Below are 26,834 nucleotides of genomic sequence, written 5' to 3' on the forward strand. Positions count from 1 at the left end.
GGTCAATTTTGACGGTATTGGGCAAGAACTTTCGAAAGCTGATTGGAGGCAGACGTTCGCAGGTAAAGGGACGATTGGAAAATGGGAAGCCTTCAGAAATGAGATAACATGAATCCAGAGAATGTATATTCCTGTCAGGGTGAAAGGGAAGGCTGGTAGGTATAGGGAATGCTGGATGACGAAAGAAATTGAGGGTTTGGTGAAGGAAAAGAAGGAAGCATATGTCAGTTATAGACAGGAGAGATCGACTGAATCCTTAGAAGAGTATAAAGAAAGTAGGAGTATACTTAAGAGGGAAATCAGGAGGGCAAAACGGGGACATGAGATAGCTTTGGCAAATAGAACTAAGGACAATCCAAGGGGTTTTACAAATATATTAAGTACAAAAGGGTGACTAGAGAGAGAATAGGGCCCCTCAAAGATCAGCAAGGCGGTCTTTGTGTGGAGCCACAGAAAATGGGGGAGATACTAAATGAATATTTTGCATCAGTATTTACTGTGGAAAAGGATATGGGAGATATAGACTGTAGGGAAATAGATGGTGACATCTTGCAAAATGTCCAAATGTCCAAAATGTCCAGGAGGAAGTGCTGGATAGAAACGGTTAAAGGTGGATAAATCCCCAGGACCTGATCAGGTGTACCCGAGAACTCTGTGGGAAGCTAGAGAAGTGATTGCTGGGCCTCTTGCTGAGATATTTGTATCATCGATAGTCACAGGTGAGGTGCTGGAAGACTGGAGGTTGGCAAATATGGTGCCACTGTTTAAGAAGGGCGGTAAAGACAAGCCAGGGAACTATAGACCGGTGAGCCTGACCTTGGTGGTGGGCAAGTTGTTGGAGGGAATCCTGAGGGACAGGATGCACATGTATTTGGAAAGGCAAGGACTGATTCGGGATAGTCAGCATTGCTTTGTGCGTGGGAAATCATGTCTCACAAACTTGATTGAGTTTTTTGAAGAAGTAACAAAGAAGATTGATGAGGGCAGAGCAGTAGATGTAATCTATATGGACTTCAGTAAGGCGTTCGACAAGGTTCCCCATGGGAGACTGATTAGTAAGGTTAGATCTCATGGAATACAGGGAGAACTAGCCATTTGGATACAGAACTGGCTCAAAGGTAGAAGACAGGGTGGTGGTGGAGGGTTGTTTTTCAGACTGGAGGCCTGTGACCAGTGGAGTGCCACAAGGATCGGTGCTGGGCCCTCTACTTTTTGTCATTTACATAAATGATTTGGATGTGAGCATAAGAGGTACAGTTAGTAAGTTTGCAGATGACACCAAAATTGGAGGTGTAGTGGACAGCGAAGAGGATTACCTCAGATTACAACAGGATCTTGACCAGATGGGCCAATGGGCTGAGAAATGGCAGATGGAGTTTAATTCAGATAAATGCGAGGTGCTGCATTTTGGGAAAGCAAACCTTAGCAGGACTTATACACTTAATGGTAAGGTCCTAAGGAGTGTTGCTGAACAAAGAGACCTTGGAGTGCAGGTTCATAGCTCCTTGAAAGTGGAGTTGCAGGTAGATAGGATAGTGAAGAAGGCATTTGGTATGCTTTCCTTTATTGGTCAGAGTATTGAGTACAGGAGTTGGGAGGTCATGTTGTGGCTGTACAGGACATTGGTTAGGCCACTGTTGGAATATTGCGTGCAATTCTGGTCTCCTTTCTATTGGAGAGATGTTGTGAAACTTGAAAGGGTTCAGAAAAGATTTACAAGGGTGTTGCCAGGGTTGGAGGATTTGAGCTATAGAGAGAGGCTGAACAGGTTGGGGCTGTTTTCCCTGGAGCGTCGGAGGCTGTGGGGTGACCTTATAGAGGTTTACAAAATTATGAGGGGCATGGATAGGAATAAATAGATAAAGTCTTTTCCTGGGGGTCGGGGAGTCCAGAACTAGAGGGCATAGGTTTAGGGTGAGAGGGGAAAAATATAAAAGAGACCTAAGGGGCAACTTTATCACGCAGAGGGTGGTACGTCTATGGAATGATCTGCCAGAGGATGTGGTGGAGGCTAGTACAATTGCAACATCTAAAAGGCATTTGGATGGGTATATGAATAGGAAGGGTTTGGAGGGATATGGGCTGGGTGCTGACAGGTGGGACTAGATTGGGTTGGGATATCTGGTTGGCATGGACGGGTTGGACCGAAGGGTCTGTTTCCATGCTGTACATCTCTATAACTCTATGACTCTAAGTGTATGTGAGCAAGCACAGTAGGTGATAAGTGAATGGGACTGATTTGCTATGGATATATACTGGTCTAATGCTGGCAGGAAATTCAGTCTCTAGTTGGGGGAGTGTCTTGTAGTTCATTAAAACTCATAAATGTACCTTTGCAAAACTGACTTCTGTTCTTGGACATGGCATCATCTCTGGCTTCCCTTCCATACTGGTTGTGAGAAAGTTCTACTGGATTAAAAGAGTGTGAACCTTGGGGCTCACTGTATGAGCTTTGTGAGGGGAGCTGAGCCCCCAGCTGTTGAAGCACTTGCGCCAGTGTCTGCTTTCCTGAGAGAAAGAACAATGGAAGAAACGGATTATAGTTTTGACCTCTCTTCACCACCAACTCCGCGGTGTCAGTTAACACTGAGGTATAGGTTATGGGTACAGTCTGACCAGTGGAACCGGTCTTTGCCAGTGCACAGTGTTATCTATGGCTGAGGGGCAGCACCTTCATCTCTGAGCCAGAAGCCCTCTCCAGAGACTTGAGCGGAAATCATAGAACATCGAACCCTTACAGTGTGGAAGCCGGCCAACCTCCAAAGAGTAGCCACCCTGACCCACCCTATCCCTGTAACCCTACATTTTCCATTGGCTAATCCACACAGCATGCATATCCCTAGATAATTTAGCTTGGCCAATCCACCCTAACCTGCACAGTTTTGGACTTTGGGAGGAAACCAGAGCACCTTGGGGGAAACCACACAGTCATTTGGTGTGGGTGGAATCGAACCTGGGTCTCTCGTGCTGAAACGCAGTAGTGCTAACCACTGAGCAAACATACCATCCAGAAGTACCAAGGCTCAAACTGCTGCCTGTGGAGAATGTTAACAACTTCATGGCACTATTAGATGTACCCCGAACTCTGTGGGAAGCTAGGGAAGTGATTGCTGGGCCTCTTACTGAGATATTCGGATCATTGAAAGTCACAGGTGAGGTGCCGGAAGAGGTTGGCTAATGTGGTGCCACTGCTAAGAAAGGTGGTAAGGACAAGCCAGGGAACTATAGACCAGTGAGCCTGATATCAGTGGTGGGCGAGTTGTTGGAAGGAATCCTGAGGGACAGGATGTACATGTATTTGGAAAGGCAAGGACTGATTAGAGATAGTCAACATGGCTTTGTGCATGGGAAAGCATGTCTCACAAACTTGATTGAGTTATTTGAAGAAGTAACAGAGGATTGATGAGGGCAGAGTGGTGGACGTGATCTCTGCAGACTTCAGTAACGCATTTGACAAAATTCCCCATGGGAGACTGGTTAACAAGGTTAGATCTCATGGAATACAGGGAGAACTAGCCATTTGGATACAGAACTGGCTCAAAGGTAGAAGACAGAGGGTGGTGGTGGAGGGTTGTTTTTCAGACTGGAGGCCAGTGACCATTGGAGTGCCACAAGGATCGGTGCTGGGTCCACTACTTTTCATCATTTACATAAATGATTTGGATGTGAGCATAAGAGGTACAGTTAGTAAGGTTGCAGATGACACCAAAATTGGAGGCCTAGTGGACAGTGAAGAAGGTTACCTCAGATTACAACGGGATCTTAATCAGATGGGCTAATGGGCTGAGAAGTGGCAGATGGAGTTTAATTCAGATAAATGAGAGGTGCTGCATTTTGGGAAAGCAAATCTTAGCAGGACTTATACACTTAATGGTAAGGTCCTGAGGAGTGTTGCTGAACAAAGAGACCTTGGAATGCAGGTTTAGTTCCTTGAAAGTGGAGTTGCAGGTAGATAGGATAGTGAAGGCAGCGTTTGGTATGCTTTCCTTTATTGGTCAGAGTTTTGAGTATAGGAGTTGGGAGGTCATGTTGCGGCTATATACGACATTGGTTAGGCCTCTGTTAGAGTATTGTGTGCAATTCTGGTCTCCTTCCTATAAGAAAGTTGTTGTGCAACTTGAAAAGGGTTCAGAAAAGATTTACAAGGATGTTGCCAGGGTTGGAGGATTTGAGCTATAGGGAGAGGTTGAATAGGCGAGGGCTGTTTTCCCTGGAGCATTGGAGGCTGAGGGGTGACCTTATAGGGATTTATAAAATTATGAGGGGCATAGTTAGGATAAATAAACAGTCATTTCTCTGGGGTGAGGGAGTTCAGAACTAGAGTGCATAGGTTTAGGGTGAGGGGGAAAAGATATAAAAGAGACCTAAGGGGCAACTTTTTCACGCAGAGGGTGGCACGTGTTTGGAATGAGCTGCCAGAGGAAGTGGTGGAGGCTGGTACAATTGCAATCAAAAGACATCTGGATGGGTATATAAATAGGAAGGGTTTGGAGGGATATGGGCCGGGTGCTGGCAGGTGGGACTAGATTGGGTTGGGATATCTGGTCGCCATGGACAGGTTGGACTGAGGGGTCTGTTTCCATGCCGTACATCTCTACGACTCTACGACACTGCTTTGAAGAAGTACCAAGTTAAAAATCACACAACACCAGGTTATAGTCCAACAGGTTTAATTGGAAGCACTAGCTTTTGGAACGACGCTCCTACATCAGGTGGTAAGGAGCGGCGCTCTGAAAGCTCGTGCTTCCAATTAAACCTGTTGGACTATAACCTGGTGTTGTGTGATTTTTAACTTTGTACACCCCAGTCCAACACCAGCATCTCCAAATCTTGAAGTACAAAAGTGTCCTTCTCATTGTTCTGCCCAATATTTATCCAATCAGCTTTATAAAAAAGAGGCTTTCTAGTCAATTTCGATTTCTTGTTTGAGCTTATTGTGCACAAACTGACTGCCTCTTTCTCAACAGTGATTGCATTTTAAAAAAAAATACTTTATTCACTGTAGACTGTTTGGAACATAATGAAACTGTGAAATGTGCAAGTTTTTTGTGTATATCAAGAGTGATAAATCTTCCAGCATGGCTGGAAATTATCCTTAAAATCCTTGTGTAGAGTTTTTACAGCAGGACTGTCCTGGAGAGGAAAGATATCTCAAGCATCCTCTTTCCAATTACCAGCCACTTTCTTTAAGTCCTCTCCACTGCCCCCTCACATCTAACAATGATATTGCATGCAATCCTGTAATGGAACATCAATCCAATAATTTGTTTAAACGTTGGAGATTTCTGACGGAGATTCAATACTACCAACTGAGTCCAACTGTTGCTTAAATATAATTCAGTTTGTTGTATTCCCTAAACTACAGAAAATAAAATATTGAGCTCCAAGATCTCAATCACTTAGATATGGCTTTAGAAAGAAAAGAAAAAGTTGAATTTATTTTCTATCTTTCACAACCCTCTGCAGTGTACTAGACTATTAGTTTAAGTGTCCGGAGTGGGTTTGAACCCTCGACTTTGATTCAGAAACAAGCATGCTATTGAGCACTGAGCCACAGTTGAAGCACAAGAGAAGGGTTTACAGTAAGTGGGATTGTACAGTGACCGTACCTTTGTAAGAAGGAATGCTTTGGCTCTGATGCTGTTTGGATAGGGACTCTTCCTCTTGCAGTAACTGCTCATGTTTGCTGCGCCCAGCAGTTGTGCGATAAATTGGAGTCCTGGTCCTCATGATCTCATCCGAGGCATTGTCTGAGGGGCATGCTTTGGGTCTGTGATCTGCTAAATCTCCTGGCCCTGTCAGGTAGAACATACTTGCTTTTGAGTTGTAGATTTCTACAGGCAGATGAACTACTGCATATTTTATCTGCATTTTCCCTCAATAATGATGACCAGCAGTGAATATTAAGAGCGATGGGAATTTTACCATTCTAGTATGCTTCTCTTTCCCTTTCCACTCCAGTCTCTTTCTGAGGTAAGTTTCTCAGTGCCACTTTTCTCCCCTTTTCAAAATTTGTTTGAAGAATGTAATGTCTCTGGCTGGGCTTGGATTTATTGCCTATGCTTAATTGCCCTTGAGTAGGTGGTGGTATGCTGCTTTCTTGAACTGCTGCTGCCCATGTGTTGTTAGGGAGGGAGATCCAGGCCTCCAAGTGTCCAACACCTCACTCATGAGGAAGGCAGTGAACTGATGATCACAGCCAAACCTAATCCTTGTCTCAAGGCATCTGGATGCCATTAGGTTTTGATAGTGGTCACTGGAAAGCATGAGTAGGAATTGGGGCTCATCTTCGCTTTCTATAACCTCAATAGTGTGAACCTTATGTGAGGATCCTTTTTGTATCTCTATATAGCTATTTTTCCTCCATTCAGCTGTGTAAGCTTTGGTTTTGAGACTGGATACTTGATTCTGAGTCAGAAGCATTTTGAATCCCAATCGAGAGACTTGAGCACATAATCAAACCTGACGCCCTTGTGAAGTACCAAGGGAGTGTTACACTTTGAAGGCGCCCTTTGAATGAGGCTTTAAACTGAGGCATTGTCTGTCTGTTTGGGTAGAGGTACAAGATGGCATGGCCAAAATGACTCAATGTTATCATCTGGGGATAGCCTAGTATTCTCACTGAACTGTTAATCCAGAGATCCAGATAATTGTCCTGAGGACCCAGGTTTGAAAGCCACTAAGGCAGATCGTAGAATTTGAATGCAGTAAAAAAAGTCTGGATTTAAGAGCCTAATGATGACCGTGAATCCATTGCCAATTGTTGGAAAAAAACCCATGTCATTCACTAATGTTCTTTAGGGCAGGAAACTGGCATCCTTACTAGGTCACATCCTACATGTGACTACAGAACCACAGCAGTGTGGTTGACTTTTAACTGCCCTCTGAGCAGTAAATGAGATATATCTCATCCCGTGAATGTTTTTTTTTATTCCTTTTCTCAGTTACCAATTATCTCCTTAAATTCCCGACTGCACCCTCACAAGTTCCAAAACCTTTGTCATCATGATGGGACCAATTTAATTTTTTAGTTGTCTCGGCTGCTTTTCTTTTTTCCTTTCCTTTACATCAGGCTAAATGTTTCCCTAGTTATGAACTCCCATTTAACCTTAATTTCATAACTCCTGCCCTCTCCAATTACACCTAATCCACAAGACTGGCATCTGGTTTCTTCAGCCCATTCCCAATAAACCCTTGGATCTAAAAACTAGCTGATATCGTAAACGATTGCCTCTCCCTGTCGAATGTACAACCATCACCGCCTTCCTCGAGCCCACCTTAGAAATACACATAGAGACAAACATGCAAAATAGGAGCCGAAGTCAACCATTTGGCCCCTGAAGCCTGCCCCACTATTCAATAAGATCAGGGTGGATGTGTTTGCGTTTCAGATTCCACATTCCTGTTTACGCTTACCTAACAATAATTTATCCACCACTGTCTTAAAAATATTTAATGACTCTGCCTCCACCATCTTCTGATGGGAACAAAGCCTCCTGCTTGCCCACCACCACCTGAGGCAGAGAGTTCCAAAGTCTTCAACCTTCAGGATCCCAGAAGTGAGGCTTTCTCTGCAACTACTTGTATGAATCTTTCAGGCCAATCCCACCTCAATAGCCCTAACTAAAATCAGAAAAGGTCAGTTTTTGTAATTACGATAATGGTCCTGGTCTTGAGGATTGTTTCTGTGATTTTGTTTTGATTTCCCAGGTAAACTGTTACCTTGACTCCCAATGGGTCACTAGAAGTCACTGTTTTTGCATTAGTTCGAACAAACCAAAACACTTATGCTCATAAGATGCTGTACTTGTTAATGAGAAATGGTGAATGAGCAGAAACAATGCTGTTTTCCATTTGATTGTAAGAGTTGGGCTGCTGCGAATACAGTGAGTAAAGATCAAAGCCTAAAAGGTCTCACCTCTGTAGAATGAGTAACTGTGACTGGCCTTTTGAGGGCTCTGTTCTTGCTTGATTCGTTTTACACTGTGATGGGAGCTCGTTACCCGATGAATCACAGGCTGTGTCAAAGTGCCTTCATCAGATGAGGTGTCCGATGAGTCGGAGGTGAACTGTTGATCTGACGAGATTTTTGATAGAAACAAAAATTGGGAGACTGCTGTTATTTTTGGGAAGTTCAATGAGCTCATAACATTTTCTTCAAAAATAGATTTAGAAAGGTGGAAACTCTGATTAGTGGGTCATGTTTTAATCACTGAGTCTTGTCCCACTCCAGTACCATAAGCACCAAAATCTAGGCCCATCCTCCCAGTGCAGCAACAGGGAGCACTATACTGTTTGAGGTGCCATCTTTTCAGCCGTAGGTAAATCAGGACCCTTTCTGTCATCTCATGATACCATGCTGCTATTTCAAAGAACAATTGAGTATTCTCTTGTGTTTAGGTTGATATTTGTTTCTCACACTCTACAGTAAAACCGTTTAAATTATTTGACCAATATCTCTGTTTGTAGGTGCACAGATTGATTATTGCTTTTCCTACATTACAATGTCAGAAGTCACATGCTAGCAGGTTAGAGGCCAACATAAACAGAAATTGCTGGAAATAGGTCTAGCAGCATCTGTGAAGATAAATCAGAGTTAATGCTTCGGGTTCAGTGACCCTTCTTTATCACCTTAGTTTTGATTTTTTGTAATTATCTCTCTACCTTAATTATTTGGATCATAGGTCATCCTTTCACTTGCTGATCAGCCTGTTGACATTCCATTTGTACTCTTTTAATATTTTTAATTACCTGGAATTATCTTGCAGTGATCTCTCTGCCTATAAATTCTGTGCCTGTGCGCTTCCCTCTACTTCACCTGATGAAGAAGCAGTTCCCCAAAAGCTTGTTATTTCAAATAAACCTGTTGGACTATAACCTGGTGACATGTGACTTCTGACTTTGTCCACCCCAATCCAACATTGGCACCTCCTCTACATTACAACTGTGATTCGGTTTAAATGTAATCAATTAGCTGTAAAACATATGGGGATGTCCTGAGGTTGTGAGAAGTTCTACATAAATGCAGGTCTTTCTTTTAGAAAATTAGAACATCAACTCCAATTTTGGTGTTACGTTTACAAATTCCCAAATAATGTTCTCTTGTACTGCATGTAAAATGTAACAGATTAATTTGCCATGTTTGCGAACTGCTCCAGTGCTATCCGTCTAACAGTTGACATTCTCTATTGCGTGTCTTGGACATCTAGAGAAACCAAAGGAAGTTTACTCCTGTCCTTTTTTCACTTGTGCTGCAAGTCTTGTTCCACGTGTTTTTGCAGCTCTGACTATAAACAGCTATTCAGCTGGGCGAGCATCACAACTCAGGAAGATTTATCCTTGTTCACTGGTCAGGGCAGAACATTTAACAGTGTCTGAGATGAGAAGAACAAACACAGTCTGCTAGTCCCATTTGTCTCGACATAGCAATGCTGACGCCTACTTGAGTCCAGCTGATTGGTTAAATTGTGGACTTAATGAACTATCTAGGATGACCTTCAAACGTTTTTGATCAATTTCTTTCTGAAATTCTGAATCATGTAAAGGTGTGGGTTGCACTTTCATCCTCAGATATCAGTGCCACCTGCCACCCTCTCTCTCCCCGCATGCCTTTGGAGAGTAATTCCATTACATTACCCAAGAGACCCGTGGATGCTTAATCATTGAATTTGCAGTAGCTCTCTCCCCCCACCCCCCCAACCCCGTACCCATGGGGGATACATTCCAGGACCTCCCGCCGAAGCCCGAAACCATGGATAGGCACAAACCCACTCATTTAAATGGGAAGCCTCCCGGCAGCCTCCTGGTCCCTGATTCCAGAACGTTCCCTGTAATATGTTACAGCCATGGGTAACTGAATCTGCAGAAACTGGATCCGCGGTTACAGGGATCACCATGTATTCAAGACAGATTCTTTCTAAAATTCTCACAAAGACGTTTTGAAAATGGGGCTAGAACAGCAAGATGAAAGTTTAGACAGAATTTTATCTCTGATCTTATTCAATGTAGCCCCTCCCTTGTAAATACGAACACTCTATTCAAGAAGGGAGATAGGCAGAAAATCAGAAATTATAGGCCAGTTAGCTTGATGTCTGTCATGAGGAAGGTGTTAGAATCGATCGGTAAGGAGGTTATAACTGGGCACTTCAAAGAACTCAAGGTAATTGGGAAGAATCAGAATGGTTTTGTGAAAGGCAAATTTAATGATTAGCCTACTTATTGGCATCTTTTGAAAGTGTAACAGGTACTATGAATAAAGGAGAACCCATTGATGAATATTTTTGGATTTCCAGAAGGCATTTAACAAGTCTCCACATAAAAAGCTATTGCACAAATATGGAGCTCCTGATGTAGGGGGAGCATTTGGGCATGTATGGAAGATTGGTTCACTGGCAGAAAATGGAAACTATGCATAAATGGGTCTTTTTCAGTTTGGCAGGATGTGACAAGTGGATCCATGGAGTTCTGTGCTGGGTCCTCAACGTTTTACAAAAGTTTATATTAATGTCTTAGATGAGGCGAGCAAAGATAAGGCAGATGACACAAAGATCGTTAGGAAAGTACATAATGAAGATGACATACAACAGTGCAAGCCAACTTAGAGTCATAGAATCCCTAGAGTATAGAAACAGGCCATTTGGCCCAACAAGTCCGCACTGACCCTCCAAAGGGTAACCCATCCCCCTGCCTAATTATCCTATTTTGACACCTGACTAATTCACCTAACATACATATGCCTGAACACCATGGGCAATTTAGCATGGCCAATTCACCTAACATGCACATCTTTGGACTGTGGGAGGAAACCCATGCGGACACAGGAAGAATGTGCAAACTCCACACAGATTGTCGTCCAAGGCTGGAATTGAACACGGTCCCTGGCGCTGTGAGGTAGCAGTACTAATCACTGAGCCACCATGCCACCTCTTGGCTAGGTTAAATGAGTTAGCTCAGTTGGCTGGTTTGTCATGTCAAGAGACACAGCATGGGTTCTGCGGGAATTGAATCTTTTTGTAACAGAAGTAGATAGATTCTTGTTGGATAAGGGAATCAAATGACACCAGGAGTAGATAGGAATGTGGAATTCTGAATACAAATTGATCAGCCATGAACCTACCGAATGGCAGAGCAATTTTGAAAGACTGAATGGCCTATTTCTATTTCTAATTTTATTAAAATCTCTTGTAAACAACATAACACACTGGAAGGGTGAAATGGTCAACTCTTATTCCAATTTCTTCTGTCCTTCTGACTCAGTATTGCACCTGACTGCTCTTTAGCTTGTAAGTTATCAAAATAGTCATTTCCTGTGAACATATATCTGTGATCTCAGGTATAAATTCGTAAAAGAAGGAAGAAAATAACTTTGACCTTCCTCCGGAGAGTTTACTCTGAAGTGGGTCAGAGCTAGAGTTCCACTCCAACAAGGTTATCTGATACTTTCCTCGCACCAATCCTCAACTTCAAGCTGTCTATAAAGGGTTGGGAATTTTCTGGGCAAAAAAGCTTTTCTTTGTGTCTATGTATCCACAGGTCGCCATTGTGAAGGTTGGTTAGAAAATATCCAGACAAAGGCCAGAATCTTGCCTGTCAGTGATTTGCTTGTTATATGAGAAACTGGTACCTTTGTAAAGTTGATAGCTGTGGCTGAGGGAATCTTCCTCTGGTTTAATTTGATCTCCCTTGCTCTGGCTCCCTGTTGCTGGAATTTCATTTGATGTTCCGGGCATCTCTCGTTGACTTCTCAGATCTAATGGCACTAGGAAGATCCAGGTAAAATGAACAGATAAGATCAATTGCATGTAGTAATATTGTAACAAAAACTTAAATTTATATAGCACTTTATAGAAGCATTATCAAACGTGTTTTGACACTGAGCTATTTAAGAAGAGGTTAGATGACCAAACACTAGAAGAGGCATATTTGAGGTTTGTTGAAGGAGGAGACATTTAGAGGTGGAGAGATTTAAAGAGGGACTTCTAGAGTTTGGAGCCTAGGCAGCTGAAGGCATGGCAGGGTGCTCACGATCAAAGATCTTTTGTTCATTAGCTCCCTCCTTTTCTTCTACTTTCTTGCTTCCTTATCTTCCTGTTCTTTTTCCACTTCCTTGTTTTGCTCTACTCTACCCTTTTTCCCTACCGTCCAGACCCTTCCCTTCTTCCTTTACTTAGATCCCTCCCATCATTTGTCCTCCTCTTCTCCCTTTCTCTCTCTTGCCTTTCTTCTGTCTCTTTTCCTTTTTTCTCTTCCTTTTTTCCCTTGATTCCTTCCTTCCTTTTCTTTTCCATCCCTTTCAAGCCCTTTCCATTTTGTTCTCTCTCACAGGCAGACATTTTCAATAAAACTCTTGAAAGGTTTTATATCAAATATTGTTTAATGACTAGCAGTTCATCGAACCAAGTTAAAAAACATACAACACCAGGTTATAATCCAACACCAGGTTTATTTGGAAGTACAGGCTTTTGGAGCACTACTCCTTCATCAGATAGCTGTGGGGCAGGATCATAGGACACAGAGTTTATAGCAAAAGATCACAGTGTTATACAACTGATTCGATGTATTAAACAAACCTAGATTGCTGTTCAATCTTAATCACTTCGAATGTGTTGCAGGTTTCGATTCATTAATGTGCAAATCCCAGAACTTCTTTCAAATAACTTTCCTGAGATAATTTAAGATTTTATAAAAAAACTGACATCTCAGGTCAGACAGTGCATTAAAGGTGTGACGTTAAAGTCTGTCTCTATTCCAACCTTTCTGTCTCTATTCCAACCTTGAGCCAGACTTGTTATATTTCCAAAGTTGGAATTTATAAAATGTCACATAGACTGACTACCTACAGATTGTGTGCTTTTTGAACAAAATAGAATGTATCTGCAAATATAAATCTGCAAATGCAAATTCACCCATACACTTATATGTGTGAGAGACAAAGTGAGAGTGTCTGTGTTTGTAGGAGAGAATGTGTGTGTGCATGTGTGTGTGTGTATGTGCGTGCTTGATAGAGTGTGCGCATATATGAGACAGAGTATATGCCTGTGAGAGGGTGTGCGTGTGAATGTGGGCATGTGTATGTGTCTGAGAGAGAGCATGTGTATGAGAGGGGGTCTGTGTGAGTATGTCAGTGTATTATACGTAAGAGTGTGTGTGTATGTGAGAGTGTATAGTGTAGTGGGGTCATCTATAATGTGACATGAACCATAGATCCCAGTTGAGGCCATCCTCATGGGTACCGAAACTGGCTATCAGCTTGGACTTCAGGATACGCAACAGTGCAGAGTGGCCACGCAGAGGCTGATAGCCAAGATCGGTACCCATGGGATGGCCTCAACCAGGATCTTGGTTCATGTCACACACACACATACTCTCTCTCTCACACACACACATGCGTGCAGACACACAAACCCACGCTCTCATGCATCCCCTCTCACAGGCATATACTCTGTCACCCTAATGCATACTCTATCAAGCACGTGCACACACATACTCCCCCTCTCTCCCTTTCTCTGTGTCTCTCTCATACACACGCGTGTGCACACTCGCAAATAAGTCTATGGAGTGAATTTGCACTTTCAGATACATTCTATTTTGTTCAAAAAGCACGATCTGTAGGCAGTCATTCCATATGGCATTTTATAAATTCCTACTTTGGAAACAGAACCAGTCTAACTCAAGGTTGGAATACAGACAGAGTCTAAACTCACACCTTTACTGCATTGTCTAATCTGAGGTGTCACTTTTTTTACAAAATCTTAAATTCCCTGGGGAATGTGACTTGAAAGAAGTTCTGGGATTTACATATTAATGATTGGAAAGCTGCAACAGATTCTAAGTGAGTAAGACTCAACAGCTGCTCCTCGGATGCTGCCTGAACTGCTGTGCTCTTCCAGCACCACTAATCCAGCAATCTACATTTAGAGTATGATGTTGGAAAGACACAGCAAGTCAGGCAGCATCTGAGGAGTAGGAGAATCGACATTTTGAGCAAAAGCCTCCCTCACTTTCTCCTAGCAATCTAGGTTTGTTCAATTCATTCCTGTTGAAGGGCTTATGCCCAAATCGTCAATTCTCCTGCTCCTCAGATACTGCCTGACCTGCTGTGCTTTTCCAACACCACATTCTCAACTCTGATCTCCAGCATCTGCAGTCCTCACTTTCTTCTAGCAATCTAGTTTTGTTCAATACATCGCATCAGTTGTATAACACTGTGATCTTTTACTGTAAATTCTGTGTCCTATGATCCTGCCCCACTAGCTACCTGGCGAAGGAGCAGCACTCCGAAAGCTTGCGCTTCCAAATAAACCTGTTGGACTATAACTTGCTGTTGTGTGATTTTTAACTTTATCCACCCTAGTCCAACACCCGCACCTCAACTTCAGTGAAACAGAGGAGAGATTAAGCTGGATTAGTCCTGTTCTATATAAAGCTAATTGTACACTAATGCTTTCACCCACTCTTTCTAATTGCCTTTTAATCTGTCCTTGCTGAAGATATTGATTCATGCTGGATATTTGTCAGATGCCAAACTAGAAAGTGAGAGTGAATAGGCTATTCAACACAAAAACAACACAGGTCACAGATAAGCTGAATCACATCTGTCCCTGATGGTCGCACACATCCACTCAACAATGTGAGATGACGATGAAGAACAAGATCCTGGTTGACTTTCTTCTCCTTAACCCAGACCACTGAAGGTAGTTGCACCATCAGTACAGCTAAAATAATAAAACAAGGAACTGTAGATGCTGGACATCTGAAACAAGAACAAAAAGTACTGGAGAAGCTCAGCATGTTTGGGCAGCATCTGTAAACAGAGAAATAAAATTAGTGTTTTGACCCTTTATCAGAACTGAAAACTGCTGGGGGAGCTGAGGTTGTGGTAGGCATGAGTCAAAGGAGATGGTATTGAGAAAGAGAGAAAAATGGGGAGGCAAACAAAGAGAAGCTGTGAGGAAGTAAATGTTGGATAGGGTGCTAATGAGAAGTGTGAATGGTTGGCTATGCTGGGAGCAATCTCATACAAAACAGCACCTAGAGGTGTGGGGGTGGGGAACAAACATGAAGAAGGGTGTTTACATTTTGAAATTGTTAAACTCACTGTTGAGATACGAAGGCTGTCGGTTATCTAGGTGGAAAATATTTCCCTAGCTTATGTTCAGCTTCACTGGAGCACTGCAGCAGGCCTGCGAGAAAAATGTTGGCATGGGAAAATGGCAATGTGTAGAAGTGGCAGGCAACTAGAAGCTCAGGGTCATTTTTACAGACAGAACGTAGGTGATCCACAAAGTTCCTCAGCTGAGGTAAAAGGGAGACAATTCTGAGGCCCACTTGCAGAAGATAATATCATGAGAACAGATGCGATGGAGAGGGAGAAACTGGGAGAATGGAATGGAGACCTTGCAGAATGCAGAATATGAAGATGCATAGTCAAGAGAGCTGTCAGAGTTGATCATTTGTAATGCATATTGGTAGCCAGGCTATCCCTGGAAATGGAAAGGGATGTTAAGAAAGAGAAAGGAGGAGTCACAGATGGACCAGAGGAAAATGAAAGCAAGATCGAAATTGGAAGCAACTTTGATAAAGTTTTCTAATTCCAGGGGAGAGGGAAGCAGCAGCAACGATGTCATCGATATTCTTTAGAAAGGATTGTGTGGAAGGACCTAAGCAGGATTGGAACAAGGAATGTTCCTTATATCCCACAAAAGCGACAGGCAAAACCAGGGCCTATGCGGGTAATCGTGGCCACACCTTTGACCTGAAGAAAGTGAGAGCAGTTAAAGGAGAAGTTATTCAAAGTGAGGGTGAGGAAGGAGGGTGGTGGCAGAGGATGGGGATGGTTCAGGGCTTCTCTTAAGGAAGAAGCGGACAGCCTTAAGACAGAGGGCTGATGGAGGATGGACATAGAGGGACTGCACATCCATGGTGAAGAAGAGATAGCTGGTGTCAGCAAACTGGAAAGTATGAAACTGGCATAAAGTATTAGAAGATTCGCAGATGTAAGTGGGAAGGGACTGAACAAAGGAAGAAAAAAATGTGTCAAGGTAGGAAGAAATAAGTTCCATGGGGCAGGACTATAGCTAGTGAATGATTAATTTTGTGTAGGCCAGGGGTTGAATACAAAACTGTTCTATTCTGTGTGGCTCATCCACTAACTGCTTTAACTGCCCATTTAAATGGGGGGAAGGGAAGTGGGTGAAAAATTGTTGCATTATTTCTTGATTAAATTTGCAGCGATAAAACCACAATCATTAATCATTTATTGCGAATGTTATGCTGCATTAACACAAAGGACACTGGTGGTATTTGCTCGCACAGAAACGGACTTAGAACTGAATCACCCCGAATACAATTGAAACTATATTCGCAAACACTCACCGATTCCAGCAAGTGATTACAAACCACCTAATCTAATCAGAGAGTTCAATGACTGTTATAAACGGGTCTTGCTTTGCTCCACTGTTTCAAGATGTCATTTGACACCCCCCCAGTTCCGATTAGATTAATACCTTGTAAACACTCCTCGGTACCTATTTTTCTCCATTTTGTGTACTGATCTTACAGCCTGGCTGGGAAATTTATCTTTTTGTGACTGTACAACGTATGGTGATAGAGTGGCTGAGTAAGAAACACTGTGTCATTGACATTCCATAAAATATGTTCACTGTACTTACAGGGGATGGAACAAGTGCCACCAATAACATGCAGTTTATTGTTGGAATTAGAAGTGAATTAGACTTGTTCACTGTCTGTTGCTTTTCCTCAACCTTGCCTCTTGCTGCAAATATCGAGTCATTACAAAACAGTGAAGCAATGGAGCAATGGTCATCATGATTTGGAGATGCTGGTGTTGGACTGGGCTGTACAAAGTTAAAAATCACACTATAACTTGGTGTCGTGTGATTTTTTAACTATGGAGCAAGTTTCAATTTACTGACACTGAATGTGGATATTGGAGTGGGGAGGGGATTTGCCACTTTGCTTGTTGTTAATTTATGTTCAGAGTGAGTGTGGAACCACAAATAAAGATTGAATATTCAATGATGGTTCGAGTTGCATGCGCACACCCTCCCTGCTTCTGTCACAGAAATTCTAACTTTCACACTCTCTTGCTCATTCTCATTCTTACACACACTCCCTCATACACTTTTGCTCCTTTTCATTTACTCAGAACATACGCATTCTCTCACTCTGACATGGAAACTCTTCCCACCCCAGCTGTTTACTGTCCCTTCGCCAGAAGACAATATCTGTTGCTGGATACAGGTAGCTCAAACACAACCCTTCTTCGATGAATCTCCCAATGGCAATTTTTAAAAAAATGACCTCCTGGATGATGTGCTCCAGAACCACCTCAGGTCAACAGAAGAGAAGATTGATAATAAAAATAAATTGTTCACAAAATTTTACAGGCACAAACTGAGGAGATTATTTTGTCAGGGGAAAGTGAGGTTGTGGTTGAATAAAAACTTTCTAAAATGCTTGAGCAGTGATTTCTGATACTGAGCTGGCGCTGGTGTTGAATACCATCAGATCTGATACAGAGACAATGGCTACATACTGGAATTGATTGTGAGGTAAATATTCCAGCCAAAAGATCTTTAGAAAGATTAGGGAAACTGAGAAAGGATATGGAGTGACAATGTCAAGAAATGGCACCTTTAAAATAGTGGAAAGAATGGGTTTTCAGGATAGATGACCAGGCAAAGGACATTACAGTAACTATCTACAGAAATCCTTACACTACTGATGTCCTGCAGAAGTTTATAAAGGTGGAGCTCAGGGAAATGTGTAACAGAAACTGTGTGGTTTCATAGGGAGATTTCAACTTTCATATAGACACAGGATGACAACTGTAGTAAATATGAATTGTAGAATGTATTCCAGACAGTTTTGTTTTGTACAGTGAGGTGTATCAAGTAACCTCTCCAACTCAAACTTAACACTCCCATCATTTCCCTGACTGAGGTCAGTTCACCCAGCAAAATCTAGGTTGAATTTGGGACTGCTTGACTGTACAGTGCACTCATTCCTCGGATGCTGCCTGAACTGCTGAGCTCTTCCAGCACCAATAATCCAGAATCTGGTTTCCAGCATCTGCAGTCATTGTTTTTACCACTGCCTATCCTTGCTGAGCCAAGCCAGAAGCTCTATACATGAGTCATTTAATTGATTCACCTTTATTAGATAGCTCCTGAACCACCGTGCACAGGTCTGGTCTCATGGTATATAAAGGATAAGGTTATTGGAGAAGGTGCAGAAAAGATTGACGAAGATAATAGCAAATTTGAAAGCTTATAACTATTAGGAAAAATTGAACAAGTGGGGTTCTTCCCTGTAGAAAAATAAAGATTGAGGGGTAACCTGAGAAAAATCTGTAAGATTTTGACAAGGTACGTTTAGAGAATAAGTTTTCATATGATGACCAGACTGGAAATAGAGGCCATAAAGATAAAATAGTCACTAATATATACAGGATGTTTAGAAGGAAAAATCCTAGAGAGAGATGGGAATGTAGAACTGCTACCTGAGGGGCTGGTTGCAGTGAATAATATAGATGCATTTCAGAGGAAGTTAGTTAAGAAAACGAGGGAAAAAGCAATAGATGAAGGGCTGGTAGGATTTAATGAAGTAGAGTATGAACACCTTCAAATCTGTTAGGGCTGAATGGCCTGGTTCTGTTACACAAATTTCATCCAGTTTCTTCATTATTAGCAAAGGAGATATTTAGAGGTCAGTCCTTTCTCTGGTTGGTTTCAATAATCTTTCCGTCTTGGCACACACCTGTATAAAACTGACAGTTATGGCCTGATTGTGTGGACAGTTCCTCTTGCTTCACTGTCTTGAATTTATGCTGAGTATCTGCATCCTGCTGTATCAGGATGTGTGCTGTTGGCATCTCATCAGAAGAGCTGTCAGTCGACCCAGGTCCCATTGTCTGCCATTGTCCATGCTGACCACTGGGCACCGGTGAAAACACAGCTGCTCCTAGAACAAGGAAAGGTCTGTCAGTGGCTGTATCATAAGGAGCAGGAGAATTCAATCTACCCACATAGATCACTGTTCAACAACATCACCAAACATTTTCATGACCGTTCAGGAATGATATCAGAAAACACTGCTACACGTAAAAGGCCATGAAAATCTAAAATTCTTTCCCCTTGAGGGAGGCAGAAGTGTACTGGCAATGTTACAAGGCTGATCATCCAGTACCCCAGACATGTGGTTGAATCCAACCAAAGTAGATGGTGAAATTTGAATTCAACAAAAATCTAGAATTTCAAATAATGGCTAGCCTCATGGCAACTACTGTCAATTGTCATAAAAGCCCACGTGCTTCACGAATGTCTTTTACTCATCCTTGTCTGGTCTGGAACTCCAACATGTGTCCAGTGGAATTCCACAAGGATTAGCGCTCGGTCCACAACTATTTATAACATATTAATGATTTGGAGGAAGGAAGTGAATGTACTGTAGCCATATTTGGAGACCAACACTAGAATGGGTGGAAAGCTACAAGAGGGATACAAATAGTTTCCAGAGAGATACTGATAGGATAAGTAATTGGGCAGAAGGTTGGCAGTGGTGTATTTGTGGGAAAATGTGTAGTTGTTCATTTTGAAAGGAAGAACATGGGAATGGGATATTAGTGTCAGAGAGTCATCAAGCTGTACAGCACAGAAACAGACCCTTTAGTCCAACTCGTCCATGCCAGCCAGTTATCCTAAATTAATCTAGTCCCATTTACCACCAGTTGGCCCATACCTTCTAAATTCTTCCAATTCATATACCCATCCAGATGCCTTTTAAATGTTGCAATTGTACCAGCCTCACCCACTTCCTCTGGCAGCTCATTCCATACGTGCACCACCCTCTGTGTGAAAAAGTCGCCTGTTAGGTCCCTTTTAAATCTTTCCCTTCTCACCTTAACCCTATGCCCCCTAGTTTTGGACTCCTCCACCCTGGGGAAAAGACTTTGTCAATTTACCCTATCCATGACCCTCAAGATTTTATAGACCTCTCTAGTGACATCCCTTAGCCTCCAATGCCGCAGGGAAAAAAGCCCCAGTCTATTCAGCTTCACCCTATAGCTCAAAACCATCATAGAGTCATAGAGATGTACAGCATGGAAACAGACCCTTCGGTCCAACCCGTCCATGCCGACCAGATATCCCAACCCAATCCAGTCCCACCTGCCAGCACCCAGCCCATATCCCTCCAAACCCTTCCTATTCATATACCCATCCAAATTCCTCTTAAATGTTGCAATTGTACCAGCCTCCACCACATCATCTGGCAGGTCATTCCATACACGTACCAACCTCTGCATGAAAAAGTTGCCCTTTAGGTCTCTTTTATATCTTTCCCCTCTCACCCTAAACCTATGCCCTCCAGTTCTGGACTCCCTCACCCCAGGGAAAATACTTTGTCTATTTATTCCTATCCATGCCACTCATAATTTTGTAAACCTCTACAAGGTCAGTCCTCAGCCTCCGACGCTCCAGGGAAAACAGCCCCAGCCTGTCAAGCCTCTCCCTGTAACTCAGATCCTCCAACCCTGGCAACATCCTTGTAAACCTTTTCTGAACCCTTTCAAGTTTCACAACATCTTTCCGATAGAAAGGAGACCTGAATTGCACGCAATATTCCAACAATGGCCTAACCAATGTCCTGTAGAGCCGCAACATGACCTCCCAACTCCTGTACTCCATAATCTGACCAATAAAGGATAGCATACCAAATGCCTTCTTCACTATCCTATCTACCTGCAACTCCACTTTCAAGGAGCTATGAATCTGCCCTCCAAGGTCTCTTTGTTCAGCAACACTCCCTGGGACCTTACCATTAAGTGTATAAGTCCTGCTAAGATTTGCTTTCCCAAAATGCAGCACCTTGCATTTATCTGAATTAAACTCCATCTGCCACTTCTCAGCCCATTGGCCCATCTGGTCCAGATCCTGTTGTAATCTGAGATAACCTTCTTCGCTGTCCACTACACCTCCAATTTTGGTGTCATCTGCAAACTTACTAACTGTACCTCTTATGCTTGCATCCAAATCATTTATGTAAATAACAAAAAGTAGAGGGCCCAGCACTGATCTTTGTGGCACTCTACTGTTCACAGGCCTCCAGTCTGAAAAACAACCCTCCACCACAACCCTCTCTCTTCTATCTTTGAGCCAGTTCTGCATCCAAATGGTTAGTTCTCCCTGTATTCCATGAGATCTAACCTTACTAATCGGTCTCCCATGGGGAACCTTGTAGAATGCCTTACTGAAGTCCATATAGATCACACCCACTGCTCTGCCCTCATTAATCTTCTTTGTTACTTCTTCAAAAAACTCAATCAAGTTTGTGAGACATGATTTCCCACACACGAAGCCATGTTGACAATCCTGAATCAGTCCTTGCCTTTCCAAATACATGTACATCCTGTCCCTCAGGATTCCCTCCAACAACTTGCCCACCACTGAGTTCAGGCTCACTGATCTATAGTTCCCTGGCTTGTCTTTACCGCCCTTCTTAAACAGTGGCACCATGTTTGCCAACCTCCAGTCTTCCGGCACCTCACCTGTGACTATCGATGATACAAATATCTCAGCAAGAGGCCCACCAATCACGTCTCTAGCTTCCCACAGAGTTCTCGGGTACACCTGATCAGGTCCTGGGGATTTATCCACCTTTAACCGTTTCAAGACATCCAGCACTTCCTCCTCTGTAATCTGGACATTTTGCAAGATGTCACCATCTATTTCCCTACAGTCTATATCTTCCATATCTTTTTCCACAGTAAATACTGATGCAAAATATTCATTTAGTATCTCCTCCATTTTCTGTGGCTCCACACAAAGGCCGCCTTGCTGATCTTTGAGGGGCCCTATTCTCTCCCTAGTTATCCTTTTGTTCTTAATATATTTGTAAAAACCCTTAGGATTCTCCTTAATTCTATTTGCCAAAGTTATCTCATGTCCCCGTTTTGCCCTCCTGATTTCCCTCTTATGTATACTCCTACTTTCTTTATACTCTTCTAAGGATTCACTCGATCTATCCTGTCTATACCTGACATATACTTCCTTCCTTTTCTTAACCAACCCTCAATTTCTTTAGTCATCCAGCATTCTCTATGCCTACCAGCCTTCCCTTTCACCCTGACAGGAATATACTTTCTCTGGATTCTTGTTATCTCATTTCTGAAGGCTTCCCATTTTCCAGCCGTCCCTTTACCTGCGAACATTTGCCTCCAATCAGCTTTTGAAAGTTCTTGCCCAATACCATCAAAATTGGCCTTTCTGCAATTTAGAACTTCAACTTTTAGATCTGGTCTATCCTTTTCCATCACTATTTTAAAACGAATAGAATTATGGTGCTGGCCCCAAAGTGCTCCCCCACTGACACCTCAGTCACTTGCCCTGCCTTATTTCCCAAGAGTAGGTCAAGTTTTGCACTTTCTCTAGTAGGTACATCCACATACTGAATCAGAAAATTGTCTTGTACACACTTAACAAATTTCTCTCCACCTAAACCTTTAACACTATGGCAGTCCCAATCGATGTTTGGAAAGTTAAAGTCCCCTACCATAACTACCCTATTATTCTTAGAGATAGCTGAGATCTCCTTACAAGTTTGTTTCTCAATTTCCCTCTGACTATTGGGGGTCTATAATACAGTCCCAATAAGGTGGTTATCTGTTTCTTATTTCTCAGTTTCACCCAAATAACTTCACTGGATATATTTCCGGGAATATCCTCCCTCAGCAACAGCTGTAATGCTATCCCTTATCAAAATGCCACTCCCCCTCCTCTCTTGCCTCCCTTTCTATCCTTCCTGTAGCATTTGTATCCTGGAACATTCAGCTGCCAGTCCTGCCCATCCCTGAGCCATGCTTCCGTAATAGACAATAGGTGCAGGAGTAGGCCATTCTGCCCTTCGAGCCTGCACCACCATTCAATATGATCATGGCTGATCATCCTTAATCAGTATCCTGTTCCTGCCTATCTCCATAACCCTTGATTCCACTATCCTTGAGAGCTCTATCCAACTCTTTCTGAAATGAATGCAGAGACTGGGCCTCCTCTGCCCTCTGGGCAGAGCATTCCACACAGCCACCACTCTCTGGGTCAATAAGTTTCTCCTCATCTCTGTCCTAAATGGTCTACCCCGTATTTTTAAGCTGGTCCTCTGGTTCGGCACTCACCCATCAGCAGAAACATGTTTCCTGCCTCCAGAGTGTCCAATCCTTTAATAATCTTATATATCTCAATCAAATCCCCTCTCAGTCTTCTAAACTCAAGGGTATACAAGCTCAGTCGCTCCAGTCTTTTAGTGTAAGGTAATCCCGCCATTCCAGGAATTGACCTTGTGAACCTACACTGCACTCCCTCAATAGCCAGAATGCCTTTCCTCAAATTTGGAGACCAGAACTGCACACAGTACTCCAGGTGTGGACTCACCAGGGCCCTGTACAGCTGCAGAAGAACCTCTTTGCTTCTATACTCAATCCCTCTTGTTATGAAGGCCAGCATGCTATTAGCCTTCTTCATTACCTGCATGTTTAACTTCATTGACTGGTGTACAAGAACACCCAGATCTCTTTGTACTGCCCCTTTACGTAAATTGATTCCATTTAGGTAGTACTCTGCCTTCCTGTTCTTGCCACCAAAGTGGATAACCGTACATTTATCCACATTAAACTGCATCTGCCATGCATCTGACCACTCACCTAACCTGTCCTGGTCTCCCTGTAATCTCCAAACATCCTCCTCACATTTCACCCTGCTACCCAGCTTAGTATCATCAGCAAATTTGCTAATGTTATTACTAATACCATCTTCTATATCATTAATATCTATTGTAAAAAGCTGCGGTCCCAACACTGATCCCTGTGGTACCCCACTGGTCACTGCCTGCCATTCCGAAAGGGAGCCATTTATCACTACTCTTTGTTTCCTGTCAGCCAACCAACTTTCAATCCAAGTTAGTACTTTGCCCCCAATACCATGCGCCCTAATTTTGCTCACTAACCTCGTTTATGGGTCTTTATCAAAAGCTTTCTGAAAGCCCAGGTACACTACATCTACTGGATCTCCCTCGTCCATCTTCAGAGTTATATTCTCAAAAAATTCCAGAAGATTAGTCAAGCATGATTTCCCCTTCATAAATCCATGCTGACTCTGACCTATCCTGTTATTACTATCCAGATGTGTCGTAATTTCATCCTTTATAATAGACTCCAGCATCTTTCCCACCACTGAGGTCAGACTAACTGGTCTATAACTTCCTGCTTTCTCTCTCCCACCTTTCTTAAAAAGTGGTACAACATTAGCCACCCTCCAATCCGCAGGAACTGATCTCAAATCTATCGAACTCTGGAAAATAATCACCAACGTATCCACGATTTCTCGAGCCACCTCCTTCAGTACCCTGGGATGTAGACCATCAGGCCCCGGGGACTTATCAATCTTCAGACCTAACAGTCTCTCCAACACCAATTCCTGGCAAATATAAATTCTCTTCAGTTCAGGTCCTTCAGCCACTGTTCCCTCAGGGAGATTGCTTGTGTCTTCCCCAGTGAACACAGATCTGAAGTACCAATTCAATTCTTCTGCCATTTCTTTGTTCCCAGTAATATATTCCCCTGTTTCTGTCTTCAAGGGCCCAATTTTAGTCTTAACCATTTTTTTGCCTTTCACATACCTATCCTCCTTTATATTTTTGGCCAGTTTACCTTCGTACCTCATTTTCTCTCTGCGTATTTCCTTCTTAGTAATCTTCTGTTGTTCTTTAAAAGCTTCCCAGTCCTCTGTTTTCCCACTTATCTTTGCTATGTTATACTTTTTCTCTTTTAATTAATATGTTTCTTAACTTCCCTCGTCAGCCACGGCCACCCATGCCTCCTCCTAGGATCTTTCTTCCTTTTTGGAATGAACTGATCCTGCATCTTCTGCACTATACACAGAAATATCTGCCATTGTTCCTCCACTGTCATCCCTGCTAAGGTATTGCACCAATGAACTTTGGCCAGCTCCTCCCTCATAGCTCCATAGTTCCTTTATTCAACTGAAATATTGTCACTTCCAATTGTACCGTCTCCCTCTCAAATTGCAGATTGAAGCTTATTGTATTATGGTCACTACTTCCCAATGGCTCCTTCACTTCAAGGTCCCTGATCAATTCTGGTTCGTTGCACAATACCAGATCCAGAATTGCCTTCTCCCTGGTCGGCTCCAGCACCAGCTGTTCTAAGAATCCATCTCAGAGGCATTCCACAAAGTCGCTTTCTTGAGGTCCAATACCATCCTGATTCTCCCAGTCTACCTGAATGTTGAAATCCCCCATAACAACTGTAGTAACATCTTTGTAACAGGCCAATTTCGGCTCCTGATTCAACTTACATCCGACATCCAGACTACTGTTTGGGGGCCTGTAGATAACTCCCAAGAGGGTCTTTTTACCCTTAGAATTTCTCAGCTCTATCTATACTGACTCTACATCCCCTGATTCTAAGTCCTCCCGCGCAAGGGACTGAATATCATCCCTTACCAACATGGCCACACCCCCCCCGCCCGTCAGTCTGTCCTTACGAGAGCACGTGTAACCTTGAATATTCATTTCCTAGGCCCTGTCCACTTGAAGCCATGTCTCAGTTATTGCTATGATATCCCAATCCCATGTTCCTAATCATGTCCTGAGTTCATTTGCCTTCCCTGTTAGGCCCCTGGCATTGAAATAAATGCAGTTTAATTTATTTGACCTACCTTGTCCCAGCCTGTCCCGACTGTTTGACTAACTTCTGTTTTCAGCTGTACCCGTCTCAGATCGATCTCTTTCCTCATTATCTCCCTGGGTTCCCCCCCGCGCTCCCCCTCCACCTTACTAGTTTATATCCTCCCAAGCAGTTCTAGCAAATTTCCCTGCCAGTATATTAGTCCCCTTCCAATTTAGGTGCAATCTGTCCTTCTTGTACAGGTCACTTCTGCCCCAAAAGAGATTCCAATGATCCAAAAATGTGTATTCTTCTCCTATACACCAGCTTCTCAGCCATGCATTTATCTGCTCTATTCTCCTATTCCTACCCTCACTAGCTCGTAGCACTGGGAGTAATCCAGATATTACTACCCTTGAGGACCTTCTTTTTAAATTTCTGCCTAACTCTCTGTAATATCCCTTCAGAATCTTAACCTTTTCCCTTCCAATGTCGTTGGTTCCAATGTGGACAATGACCTCTTGCTGGCCCCTCTCCCTGGTGAGAACATTCTGCACCCTCTCTGAGACATCCTTGATCCTGGCACCAGGGAAACAACACACTATTCTGCTTTTTCCCTGCTGGCCACAGAAACGTCTGTCTGTACCTCTGACTACAGAATCCCCTAACACACTTGATCTCTTGGAAGCCGACGTACCCCTCATTGCATTAGAGCCAGTCTCAATACCAGAAACTTGGCTGTTTGTGCTACATTCCTCTGAGAATCCATCACCCCCTACATTTTCCAAAACCGCATACCTGTTTGAAATGGGTATATCCACAAAAGACTCCTGCACTAGCTGCCTACTTCTCTTACCCTTCCTGGAGTTAACCCATCTATGTGAGTGTATCTGAGACTTTCCCCCCTCCCTATAACTGCCCTCCATCACATACTGTTGCTGTTGCAAATACCTCATCACTTCTATCTGTCTCTCCAACCGATCCACTCGATCTGATAAGATTTGCATCCAACAGCATTTATGGCAGATATAATCTGCAGTAACCCTTAAACTCTCTTTAAACTCCCACATTTGACAAGAAGTACATATCATTGCAAAGGCCATTTTTGCTCCTTCACAATCTACAGACCCAAAAA

At 42.9% G+C, this 26,834-nt stretch overlaps 2 protein-coding genes across 5 annotated transcripts in view; one reads left to right on the forward strand and one right to left on the reverse strand.

Annotated features, from left to right (window-relative positions):
* LOC122539732 (sorting nexin-11-like) overlaps positions 1-26,834 on the forward strand; it is a 131,103-nt gene that overhangs the window by 55,195 nt on the left and 49,074 nt on the right. The window lies entirely within an intron of this gene.
* The window catches only part of LOC148141536 (uncharacterized), a 48,997-nt gene that overhangs the window by 4,386 nt on the left and 17,777 nt on the right, over positions 1-26,834 (reverse strand). The window contains exons 3-7 of the mRNA XM_087977723.1: positions 18,781-18,984; positions 11,624-11,758; positions 7,919-8,077; positions 5,610-5,795; positions 2,332-2,508 (exon numbers count right to left, since the gene is read on the reverse strand). Of these exons, the coding sequence (XP_087833849.1) occupies positions 2,332-2,508; positions 5,610-5,795; positions 7,919-8,077; positions 11,624-11,758; positions 18,781-18,984 (861 nt within the window). The remainder of the gene's footprint in view (positions 1-2,331; positions 2,509-5,609; positions 5,796-7,918; positions 8,078-11,623; positions 11,759-18,780; positions 18,985-26,834) is intronic.

Source organism: Chiloscyllium plagiosum, unplaced genomic scaffold (genome assembly GCF_037043375.1).
Source record: "Chiloscyllium plagiosum isolate Xiang-an unplaced genomic scaffold, Cpla_swu_hap1 HiC_scaffold_32, whole genome shotgun sequence".
NCBI classification, from domain to species: domain Eukaryota; kingdom Metazoa; phylum Chordata; class Chondrichthyes; order Orectolobiformes; family Hemiscylliidae; genus Chiloscyllium; species Chiloscyllium plagiosum.